At 34.0% G+C, this 12,600-nt stretch overlaps 1 protein-coding gene across 2 annotated transcripts in view; it reads left to right on the forward strand.

Moving 5' to 3' along the window:
* The first annotated feature begins 1,114 nt into the window (after positions 1-1,114).
* LOC101274822 (UDP-glucuronosyltransferase 2C1) overlaps positions 1,115-12,600 on the forward strand; it is a 38,220-nt gene continuing 26,734 nt past the window's right edge. Inside the window, exons 1-2 of one of the 2 annotated variants that reach the window (XM_004268344.3) lie at positions 1,115-1,939; positions 7,967-8,115. In XM_004268344.3, coding sequence (XP_004268392.1) covers positions 1,219-1,939; positions 7,967-8,115 — 870 coding nt within the window. In that variant the 5' untranslated portion in view covers positions 1,115-1,218. Of the gene's footprint in view, positions 1,940-6,997; positions 7,709-7,966; positions 8,116-12,600 lie in introns of those variants that run through there. The other variant, XM_033425546.2, reaches the window with a different exon arrangement.

Genomic DNA, 12,600 nt, shown 5'->3' on the forward strand with positions numbered 1-12,600 from the left:
GAAACAGATTTTTTTTTTTGAAAATCAGAGAAGTTTCTCTATGGAGAGTGAGTTGCAGGTATGCAGAAGTTGAAGCAGTGATATCAGAAGGGTACTGCAGTAAGTCAAAGTTAGATATAAAAATGACTAGAGTCAGATAGATGCAGTGAAGACTACAAATGAAAATAGGTTGATTTATAATTTGTGAGTAGAATGTATAGAAATAGTAAGCAATTGAATAATTACACAATTATATTTTTATTAAGGACCAGTTATTCTCATGATAATGTTATTATCATCATATATTCTTGTTGATTAATTGCTTGAGGAAAATCAACTTTTTAAGCAAAAGGATTATAGATGAAGTTATTGTCCTAAATATCATTGAATACATTTCTACATGGTATAGTGTCTTCCAGTGGTGAAGATCCAAGCAAAAAATGGAATTTTACATTATAAAAAGTATCTTAGAACAGGAAGGCAAGGAAAATAGAATTGGATGTGCTGGAAGGAAGGATAAGATTATCTAGTTATGTTCTTCATGACTTCTGCAGTCTAAGATATCTCTTCTCGATATAACATTAATCTGATGAGAACCAGAACTTGAACTCCTATCTTCAATAACAGTAAAAAGATATCTTTTTCTTCTTCTCTTAAAGATAGATGTGATTTAGCAGGAAAGGCACTGAATTTAGCTTCAGAACATTTGGATCTAAATCTCCCTGCCTTAACATCTCAAAGTGTGCATATTCTCTCCTTCTGGCAGTAAGTGATGGCCTCATTCTTATCTGCAATATTTGGCAGAATTATCAGTATGAGAAACACTACAGAGACCATTCTGTTCAAAAGAACATTCAAATAAAACCAGAGAAAAAGATCCAAACAATCTAGTCTTATTTGAATATGCATCAGATGATGATGGATTTTCTTAATATTATTTAGAAATTATTATGGATTTGTGTTTAACTTCACACACCCTTTTTTTGATATCCTCTAAAAGAAGTTTGGTAACTCTCATTCTGAGGTTTGTTTTTTCCTAACTTATTTTATTGACTTTATTGACTTTTTTTTTTCCATCAAGGCACTTGCATTTCATTTTACTCCTCAATACAAAGTACACAACTCAAAGTTCAGCCCAACCTACTATAAATTGATTGGGAGGGTCAAGTACAAATCTTTGGATTGTGAATTTCATGCACTTGGTTTAAGCCCAGATTTAGTTTGAGCAAACTTAATATCATGAAGACTGTGAAAGGCTTCTGTGTCCTATTCATGCTGCATCTATGGTTCTTTGACTTTGGAAGGACTGGGAAGGTACTTGTATGGCCCATGGATTTTAGTCATTGGATTAATCTAAAAGTTATTCTGGAAGAACTCCACCTTCATGGACATGAGATAACCATCCTGGTACCTTCAACAAGTTCTCTGCTTGATCATACCAAGATTCCCTTTAATGTGGAGACACTTCAACTTTCAATAAGTAAAGAAAGTTTCATGGAAGAATTCAGTGCTGATCTCTATACACTTTCTTTTGAACTGCCAAAACTTTCATGGTGGGACAGGCAAGTGAAAATGACAAAAGTTATAAAAAATTTTTTAGCATCAGCTAAAAGAGTATGTGACAGTGCTGTCACAAACAAGGATTTACTCAGCAGGCTACAGGCAGCTAAATTTGATATCTGTATTGCTGACCCTTTAAGCTTTTGTGGGGAATTGGTGGCTGAACTCCTCAATATTCCGTTTATATACTCTTTTCGGTTTTCCTATGGGAATGTCATTGAGAGATTGTGTGCCAGGCTTCCTATGCCTTCTTCATATGTTCCTGGCATCACATCAAGACTGACAGACAACATGACTTTTATACAGAGGCTGGAGAACTGGTTATTGTATACAATGAGTGATATGATGTCTTCATACTATGCATTTGCAGAATGGGATGAGTATTACAGCAAGATTTTAGGTAAGAGAAATTTGCATGTAATAATGATTCATATTTCATATGTAAAATGTGAATATTTATCTGACTGTAGGAAAACTTACAAAAGACTTTTTTTTTAAGTGAGGACCCAAGCTCCTGTTGCTTAACTGTTTTGAGTGAAAACAATAAAAACAGCTCTTTTTCTTTCTTTTTTTAAATTTTTCTTTTTCTTTTTCTTTTTTAGATCATTGAGTACTGCAAACATATCAGAGAAGGAATATTCTCTATATTTCTCCATAAATTCTATTTGATGCTACTAATTTTTTTTCCAGAGGATCTGGAAAAGCCAAATCTGACGTGTGCTTAAGTTCCATAACCTTAGACTACTTCTCTCTTGTTTACTTCTCCTTTTATACACTTGTTTTCTTTCTGATTAACCTGCTGTCTCTCAGGCTTTCTGTTTGCATCCTATCAAGGCTTGATTGACTGATTCCTGGGGTTGGAAAGTGGTAAGCATGAAACTGGAAAATAAATAAATATATCTTGATTTCATTTGCTCTTGTCTTCAAAAGGAGAAACAAGGAAGATTTTTCTCTAAAGGACCATGTTTCTAGACTTTTAAACTTATCCCATTGTTATCTTGTTATTGTTCTATTCATAATTGCATTAGAGGTCAACTAGAGAGCTTTGACCCTGAGCACAAAGCTTTTCTCAATTTAAGCAAGTCTGTAACAACTTTAATTTTCCTTTTGCATAATTGATTTTTTTATTAAAGAAACTTTTATTTAATTGTGTTAAGGATGATTTTGCATAGTATATTAGTTATCTTAGAGGAAGCAGTATCCTATTTATATTATTTAGATTTTTGAGATATAATTAATATATAACATTGTATTAGTTTCAGGTGTGGATGAAAAAGTTAATCAATAGTCAATCTAAGAAATGGACAACTTTATTTGAGCCAATGTGGGGATTATAACCCAGGAGACAGTCTTTCAGAAAGCTCTGAGGAATGTTTCACCCATTAGAAGTCAAAGCACAGTTATATGTTTTTGAGACAAAGGGTTTTACATCAAAGGGTTATACATCAGAGTAATGTATTGACAGTTTACATAGGCCAACAAAGCGAGTAATGAGTTACTGTGACCCTTTAGGGGATTAAGGAAGGAATGTTATATCCTAAGGAGTTACCTTGTTGGCACCAGGAGGAAACTGGCTTTTTTGTTTGTTTCATTTTTGTTTTGTTTGTGAGCAGACATTCCTGTGTCTTCTAAGGAGATCTTGTTAATGTACAATGCAGATGCAAAATGGACACTAAAGGGGAGCAGGGTAGTAGCTCAAATGGCAGAGAAAATTTTACTTAAAATTTTTCTTGTCCTGCCTTAAAATCATTTTGTTTCATCACAGGTGGACAACATAATGATTTTATATTTGTACATATAGTGAAATGATCACCACTATAACTCTAGTTAACATTCATCACCACACATAGTTAAAAGTCTTTTTTATCTTGAGATGAAAACTTTAGATCTATTCTCTTAACACATTTCAAATATTCAATACAGTATTATTAGCTATAGTCACCATACTATACATTACATCCCCAGAACTGAAAGTTTATAACTTTCGTCCACCTTTACCTATCTATAGTGCCCACCCTCCAACCGTAGGATCTTGCAACAACCAATCTATTCTCTGAAACGTTTTTTTCTTTTTTTTTCTTTGAAGTTCCACATCTAAATGATATCAAACAGTATTTGTCTTTCTCAGTCTGACTTACTTCATTTACCACAATTTCAAGTTCCATTCTTGTTTATGCAAATGGAAGGTTGTCCCTTTTTTTCATGACTTAATATTACTCCATTGTTTATATAACCATGCTTTCTTTATCCATCACCCATTGGAAAACAGATTGTTTCCATATTATGGCTATTGTAAATAATGATGCAATGGACATGAGAGTACAGTAGGAATTTTATTTTGAGTTTTTTGAGGAACATCCATACTATTTTCCAAAGTACCTGCACCAATTTACATTCCCACCAACAGTGCACAAGTGCTCCCTTTTCTCCACATCCTCACCAGTATTTGTTAACTCTTGTCTTTTCGATGATAGCTATCCTAATAGGTGTGAGGTGATTCCTCATTGTGATTTTGATTTGCATTTCTCTGATGATTAGTGATGCTGAGCACCTTTTTATGTATTTGTTGGCTATTTGAATATCTTCTTTGGAAAGATGTCTACTCAGGTCCTTTGCTCATTTTTTTAAATGAATTATTTGCATTTTTGTTTGTTTGTTTTTTTTGCTGTCAAATTCTATGAGTTCCTTAGACATTTTGGGTGGTAATGACAAATCAGATACATGGTTTGCAAATATTTTCTCTCATTTCATAGGTTGCTTTTTCATTTTGTTGATCATTTCTTTTGCTCTTCAGAAGCTTTTTAATTTGAAGTAGTCTTCACTTTTTTATTTTTAATTTTATTGCTTATGCTTTTGGTGTCATATTTTAAAAATTATTGCTAAGACCCATGTCAAGGAGCTTTTCTCCTATGTTTCCTTCTAGGAATTTTATGGTTTTTCAGGGCTTATATTTATGTTTTTAATCCTTTGCAAGTTAATTTTTGTAGCAGAGTAAAATGGGGGTCTAGTTTCATTCTTTTGCATGTGAATATCCAATTTTTTCAGCGAAAATTATTTAAAAGACTGTCTTCCTCCACTATTTCTGGCTGCCTTGTGAAATATTAGTTGACCTTATATGCATGGGCTTATTTCTGGGCTGATCAATGGGTTTGTTTTCATGCCAGTACCATATTGTTTTGATTAGTACAGCTTTAAAATATTGCTTGAAATCAGAAAGTGTGATGCCTCCAGGTTTGTTCTTCTTTATCACAAATGCTTTGGCTATTTGGAGTCTTTTGCACTTCCGTATGAATTTTAAAAGTGTTTTCTTTGGTACATATTTTAACAGAAGTATCTCTAATACCCTATCATTACTAAAAATTAATTTTATTCCTAAAGAATTAAAATTTACCCTTTTGGTTGTGATCTATTATTTTATGTAGCCACTTCCATTTTTCTTTTTTGGATATCTGTTAAAAATTTCCTCTGAGAAATTATTTCTTCAACAACTCACAAACAATATGAGTGCTTCTAATGAAGTATGCTGCCCAGGAATATGCCATATATTCAAAAAAGGCATGTGACTTAATCAAGGTCGACATGTTGCACTGAGGATTTTTCTGGGCACTCTGTGACAGAAACAGGTGCTTATATCTCTAGACTTGACCCTAAAACAAAAATAAATGTGGACAGAAACTGCTGTACCCATCACTTACCCAAAGTCACAGTCCAAGCTGCAAAAGGCAAAACTGAAAAAAGATAACTTAAAATCTCATCCTAGTGACATTTTCTGAGCCATGGATCAAGCAGTGACTGATCTATAGGTGTATTGAAGTTATTTGTTTACCTCTGGTTCCAGCAATTTTGTACTCAGTTTTGGAAGCTCTTTTATAGTGAGACATAAGTTATAGGACACAACTCTGTCTCTGATTCCTTGCTAGCTCTTGACACCTTAGAACATTCTTTTGGGGAATATATCAATAATCTGAGAAAGAATAATAAAGTCTTGGTAAATAGAAGAAAAAAATTTCTTTTACTCTCATAAATTTTAAAATGCTATTAGATATAGATTATCATTCAGTATCAATTTAGTATCTCCATTATAAAATGTATTCCAAGTATATTTTTCAAATTTCAAAACTGTAACCCATAACTTACACAATTATAAATTGAATCATGTCATAGATATGTTCAAATAATTGAGGAGAAAACAAGTAAGAAGGTATCTGGTTCAAACCATATTTTGAGGAAATATTAATATAACATTTTGGGAGACAAAGGAATGTTAGGATAATACTATTGGGTTAGACACAAAAATGGTCAATGTCTAATAGGGCAATAAAATCATAATTTAGGGGATGATATTTTCTACCAGACAGAAATATACACACCAACTTTTTAACTTCACAGTGTCTGAACAAAAAAGTCCAAAATAAATCAATAATAAATAACAAAATAAAATGTAGGCACACTTTCCTGAAGATGTAAATAATCCTTTAATCATTCAACAAATGCCCCAGCATTATATCAAATGTGGCATTGCTTTTGGAAATTTGGAAAAGTTTTTCCAAATTTGACATATTTTCTCACAATCTCCTTATTCAGATCAATTATTTTTTTATTTCTCCTACAATATTATCTTCATTTCAATAAGATGCATTAATCACACCAGATTACTAAATCAGTAGTGGAGAATTAACAGGAAAAAGATATCATCTTGATATGAAAGAAAGTGAACCAAACATATGACCCTGCAATTCTACTCCTAGGTTTATAACCAAGAAAAATGAACACATATGTCCACAGAAAACATATACATGAATGATCAGAGCAGCATTATTCATAGTAGACAAACATGAAAACAACCCAAAAGTTCACCAACTAATGAATGAATAAACAAAATGACGTATAGCCTTACAAAAATATCATTCAACAGCAAAAAGTAATGAAATACTGATACATACTACCACGTGGATGACCCATGAAAAACATTATGCTAAATGAAAGAAGGCAGCAAAAAAGACCACATAGTGTATGATTTCATTCATATTAAGTTAAATAAGGTTTTTCTGGAATAGGCAAATGAAGCAAAAAGTAGATTAGTGGTTGTCACGGGCTGGGAAGAGGGAGAAATGAAGAATGACTGCCAATGGAGACAGGATTTCTTTTGCAAGTAATAAAAATTTTTTTTAATTTAATAATGGTGATGGTTTCACAATGTTATAAATGTACTAAAAACTACTCAATAGTTTATTTAAAAAGAAGGATTGTATGGTATATAAATTATACCTCAATAAAACTGTCATTAAGCGTGGGAGTAAAGCATCACACAAAGAGAATAAAATTATACCCATGGCTGATACAAATAAGGCTCCAATATGGGGTCTGTACTGGGTCTGAAACTGGATTTTGAATACTTTTGTCATTACCAGAATAAAACCCCTAAATTATTGGGATTTGCTTGTGATCTCTTACATAGATAGATACATAAACCCTTATATTTTCTGATCAAAACTTTACCACACTTAGAACATCAAGGAGAATATTCAAAAAGCCATGCAGTGAGAAACCAGATAGCTATAGTTTCCTCCTATCAGTGATATGGAGTACGTATTTCAAAAGGACACCAAAACTCTGGGTAATGTTCCTTATACCACAGTAATTGAATAGAATTCAAAAATGAAGCTCTAGTTCCCAACTAAGTAAAATGATTTAATTCAGAGTCACTAATCTGAGTTCTTATTCTGTTAATGTTCACTTGGTTTCTACTTCAGTTCAAAGGTAACCCTTTTGTACTGTTTACCAGCTAAATATGTCAAAATAGCAAATATTTCATCACCAAATTATTATGCAGTGCTCTCTCTTCACCAAAGAGGACAAAGTCTTGTAAAACAGGAGCTATAATTATGTACAGCAAAGGAATAATCACTTTTAAATGTTTATGAAAAGATTTCCGTTCCTGATAGGATATAATAAGTATGGAAGCATAGTCCCAAACACCAGAAGAAAAGATGGATACATTTCAAAAGCTGTTTTTAAAAGATGTCAGAGGTTTTGGAGCAATGAGGATGAGATAAATTGGAATTCCAGAAGAGGAGGAGACTCTACCATAGTAGGCTGGGATCACTGGCTGAATTTCTTGTTCATTGCTAGGAGCACATGCTGATTCTGAGCTTGGAGTGGGACTCAGGTATGCTCAAGCAGAAAGAGTCTGTTGGTAGAGAGAAAGCAGCAGGCTTTTGCCTTGTTCCATACTTAAATCTGTGTTTGGTTATTCATAATCTCAGTATTGTGTACTCTTGGGGGGCAAAGTCCTATTGATTTCTCATGGGTTGCATAGAACTAATATTGCTTCTTTAAAGATTTTTCTTAGAAAATTCTATCATAAAACATGTCCCACTTAACATATCAGATTGTTTTCCCTCTATCGTCTTTTATTTTTGTTCAGGAAAACGAACCACATTATGTGAAATTATGGGGAAAGCTGAAATGTGGTTGATTCGAACATACTGGGATTTTGAATTTCCATTCCCTTACTTACCTAACGTTGAATTTGTTGGAGGACTGCACTGCAAGCCTGCAAAGCCCCTACCTAAGGTAATTAAATGTGCTTCTTTTTGCTTCTCTGAGTATTTACCTCCTGGAATCATTTCTAGTTTATTATTTTTTAGTATTTGACCCTCAAACTGAAAACCTGGACACAGGAATTATCCACCTTAGACTATTACATTACCATTAAGTATTTACTACATTATTGTGGTAATCATTAGTGATGCTTATCAAATATGCCACATATTTGACAACAGTAATGTCCCTAGCCCCTGAGTTTAGTGGAATTGTCCAATACTCTCAGGGCAATGAGAATGAACTGAAGTGACAGGTATCACTTCCAGGTCCAACACAATTATCAGGTGCACTTACTCCAGAGTTCTCTTTTCCTTTGTGATGTCTTTGGGCTGTGTTCCAGAGTAGCTACTCTGCCAGTCTGAGTCCTGGTTAAAGAATATATATAACAGTTGCAGCTCAATGATGGACATATGGCATGAGAAAGAAATAATGTAACAGGGAAGAGCCAAATCTTGACTACATGTTGGATCTGTTTCTTTTACTTTAACCTTTGCTTTCTGCTGCTGTTGTTCACTAAAAGGATACTGTCTATACATAATGGCTTGCCTTGGGGAACCCTACCCCTCTGCCTGAATGTTAAACCAAAGTGCCTTTGTTCAGGCAAACATCCAGACCCTGTCCCCCTGTGGATGGCTGCAAGAAAGAAGAAATTAACACATCCCCTCCCCGAGGCTGGCCGTTCCAGGTGATATTTGCAAAACTTATGGCCTTTTTACTTTACTCCCTCATATCCCCCACACACACTTTGTGTTATAAAAGAAACTGGCATCCAAACCCCGATAAGATGGTTATTTTGAGACTTTAGTCTGCCATCTTCTCAGTTTGCCGGCTTTCTGAATAAAGTCATATTCCTTGCCTCAGCACCTCATCTTCAGTTCATTGGGCAGTCCTGCAGTGAGCGTAGCAAGCTTGGACTTGGTAACAATAAGGTGTTGTTTTAGGCCACTGAGATTTTGGAGCTGAAATTTATTTTGCATAACCTAGTCTAAAAACTGGACATAGTAGGGAAATTATAATAGTTTGAGAAAAGATCAAATAGAGATGGATGGCCCACCCAAAATCCTGGCATAAGTTCAGTAATGGTGACCTGTTTGGTTTGAATAGAGGAGAGAAATTAGCCTGGAGAGATGATCGGAGGATAGGTTATAAATAAACAAATGGGCAATACTAAGTATTCTTTACTTCAAATTTAAGGTCAATGAATGATCAACGTATACTTTTTAAGCAGTAACGTGATACAACTTACTCTTTCATAAATATTATCTATTGAATTGTTTGGAATGGAGCAAGATTTAGAGGAGGAAAATGAGCTGAGATAGAAGTGCAATAGTTCCTGCAAGCCATTGTAGAGATCCAAACTACAATATGATAACAATTTTGAGTATAAATGGAGAGGTTTAGGAAGTATTTACAAAGAAAGTCAATAGGATTTTCTGATAGGCTAGAGATTAAGGGATAGATTTCCAGAATTAATCCTTGGCTTTTTGTTTCTTTGTACATGTCATTTCTTTACATTTATTTATTTATTTTTTGTACAGGCAATTTTGTAGAGAATATTATCATTTACAAGGAGAAGAAGGAAAGGGGAACAGTTGTGAGGGAAAATGATTTGTTCATATTTGCATATGTTGAATGTGGTACAATGCAGTGTCTAGCAAGCATCTACCAAATACATTGGTTTAATCTCAGGGAACAGATTTACGTAGTATTTATGGTTTTTTAAATTAATAGACTATTTTTAGAGACACATTCACAGTAAAATGGAGCACAAAGTACAGAGAGTTCCACCTATCTCTTGCCCCCTCCCATGCACAGCTTCCCCAACCATCAATATCCCACACTCCTGCAGCACATTTGTTACATTTTATGAACCAACATTCACATTAATCTCAACCAATGTCCACTGCATACAAAAATGTTAACTCTTTGTGTTGTACATTCTATATTTTGATAAATACATAATGACATGTATCTACCCTTATACTGTCATACAGACTCTCCACTGTCCTAAAAATTCCCTGTGCTCCACTTCTTCATCCTTCCCTGTCCCTAAATCTCTGGAAATCACCTTTTTTTTTTTTACTTTCTCCATAGATTTGCTTTTTCCATAAGCAGTAGTCTCACATTAGTAGTCAAGGAATAAGAACTCATGACTTTTTACTGGCTGCTTTTTGTGAGCATTACATCACCCAGAGTGAAAAACAGAACTTGGGGTGGATCAAAATACTATAAACTAGATGCCTAAGGCTTCTGTGAAGAGGGGTTATTCCTGAAAACCTGACCATTGACATTAGAGAAATAGATGAAAGTATAGAATAAAGACATAAAGACAAGTATACTTTTTTAAAAAATTGAACTTTTAAAAAATATTTTATTATTTTTATTTTTTTTTACTAGGGTATACTTGCTTTACAATGTTGTGTTAGTTTCTACTGTACAGTGAAGTGGAGTTCCCTGTGCTATACAGCAAGTTCTCACTAGTTATCTATTTTTTACACATTAGTGTATATATGTCAATCCCAATCTCCCGATTTATCCCACCCCCCTTTCCTCCCTGGTTGTCCATACATTTGTTCTCTACATCTGTGTTCTATTTCTACCATGCAAACAAGTTCATCTGTACCATTTTTCTAGATTCCACATACATGTGTTAATGTGTGATATTTTTCTCTTTCTGATTTAACTTCACTCTGTATGACAGTCTCTAGGTCCATCCACATTTCTACAAATGACCCAGTTTCATTCCTTTTTATGGCTGAGTAATATTCCATTGTCTATATGTACCACATCTTCTTTATTCATCTGTCGATGGGCATTTAGGTTGCTTCCATTACCTGGCTATTGTAAATGGTGCCACAAAGAACATTGGGATACATGTGTCTTTTTGAATTTTGGTTTTCTCTGGGTTTATGCCCAGTAGTGGGATTGCTGGGTCATATGGTAATTCTATTTTTAGCTTTTTAAGGAACCTCCATAGTGTTCTCCATAGTGGTTGTATCAATTTACATTCTCACCAACAGTGCAAGAGGGTTCCCTTTTCTCCACATCCTCTCCAGCATTTATTGTTTGTAGATTTTTTGATTATGGCCATTCTGACTGGTCTGAGGTGATACATCACTGAAATTTTGATTTGAGTTTCTCTAATAATTAGTGATGTTGAGTAGCTTTTCATGTGTTTTTTGGCCATCTGTTTATCTTCTTTGGATAAATGTCTATTTAGGTCTTCTGCCCATTTTTGGATTGGGTTGTTTGTTTTTTTGATATTGAGCTGCATGAGCTGTTTGTATATTTTGGAGATTAATCCTTTGTTGATTCATTTGCAAATATTTTCTTCCATTCTGAGGGTTGTCTTTTTGTCTTTTTATGGTTTCCCTTGCTGTGCAAAAGCTTTTAAGTTTCATTAGGTCCCATTTGTTTATTTTTCTTTCTATTTCCATTACTCTAAAAGGTGGGTCAAAAAGATCTTGCTGTGATTTATGTCAAAGAGTGTTCTGCTATGTTTTCTTCTAAGAGTTTTATGTTGTCCGGTCTTACATTTAGGTCTTTAATCCATTTTGAGTTTATTTTTGTGTATGGTGTAAGGGAGTGTTCTAATTTCATTCTTTTACGTATAGCTGTCCAGTTTTCTCAGCACCACTTATTGAAGAGGCTGTCTTTTCTCCATTGTATATTCTTGCCTCCTATGTCATAGATTAGTTTACCATAGGTGCGTGGGTTTATCTCTGGGCTTTATATCCTGTTCCATTGATCTATATTTCTGTTTTTGTGCCAGTATCTTTGGAACATGGTCTTTTCTTCTTAAACTTTAGCCGCATCTACTGAAGAAATAGAGGGAGAATCACAGTTAATCATGTATGTGTGTTCTTATAACTCTCAGCACAACAATCCTCTAGTGAATGTGACCCAACTAGGGATCTGCAGTAAGACAGACTTTCATCTCTTTCTTGTAAGGAAGACATACGAAAACGTTGGGGAGAGGAGTGAAAAATTTCCCTCGCACTACAACATGATAAAAATGTCAGTTTGATTTTGAATGCCACAACATAAGTTTGTGGAATTACAGAATTTGTTTTTCGTGCATCTCAGGGCAACAGAATGTATTAATCATACTCTCAGTTCATTCCACTCCATAATCAGCCCATGGCAAACATCTCTTTTGATTAATTTTTCTTACATTTTTTCTTTATCTTCTTCTCTTCCATTACCCCACAACCAATGGGCACCCAGTCAAATGAATTTAATGTTTATCATCTTATTTCAATTTAAACAGATAACTGTGTATCCTTAAACTATATGTAGAAATGATTTGAGTTGTTTAATTATATAAATGATGTTATGCTATAATTCACATTTTCTCATTCTTATTAGTATATATAATTTTTTTCATATGTATCCAAGTTTCTATTTGTAAATTCATTTCATTCATTCTGACTGTAGCAGAGAATTTTGGTATCA

Source organism: Orcinus orca, chromosome 4 (assembly GCF_937001465.1).
Source record: "Orcinus orca chromosome 4, mOrcOrc1.1, whole genome shotgun sequence".
NCBI lineage: Eukaryota > Metazoa > Chordata > Mammalia > Artiodactyla > Delphinidae > Orcinus > Orcinus orca.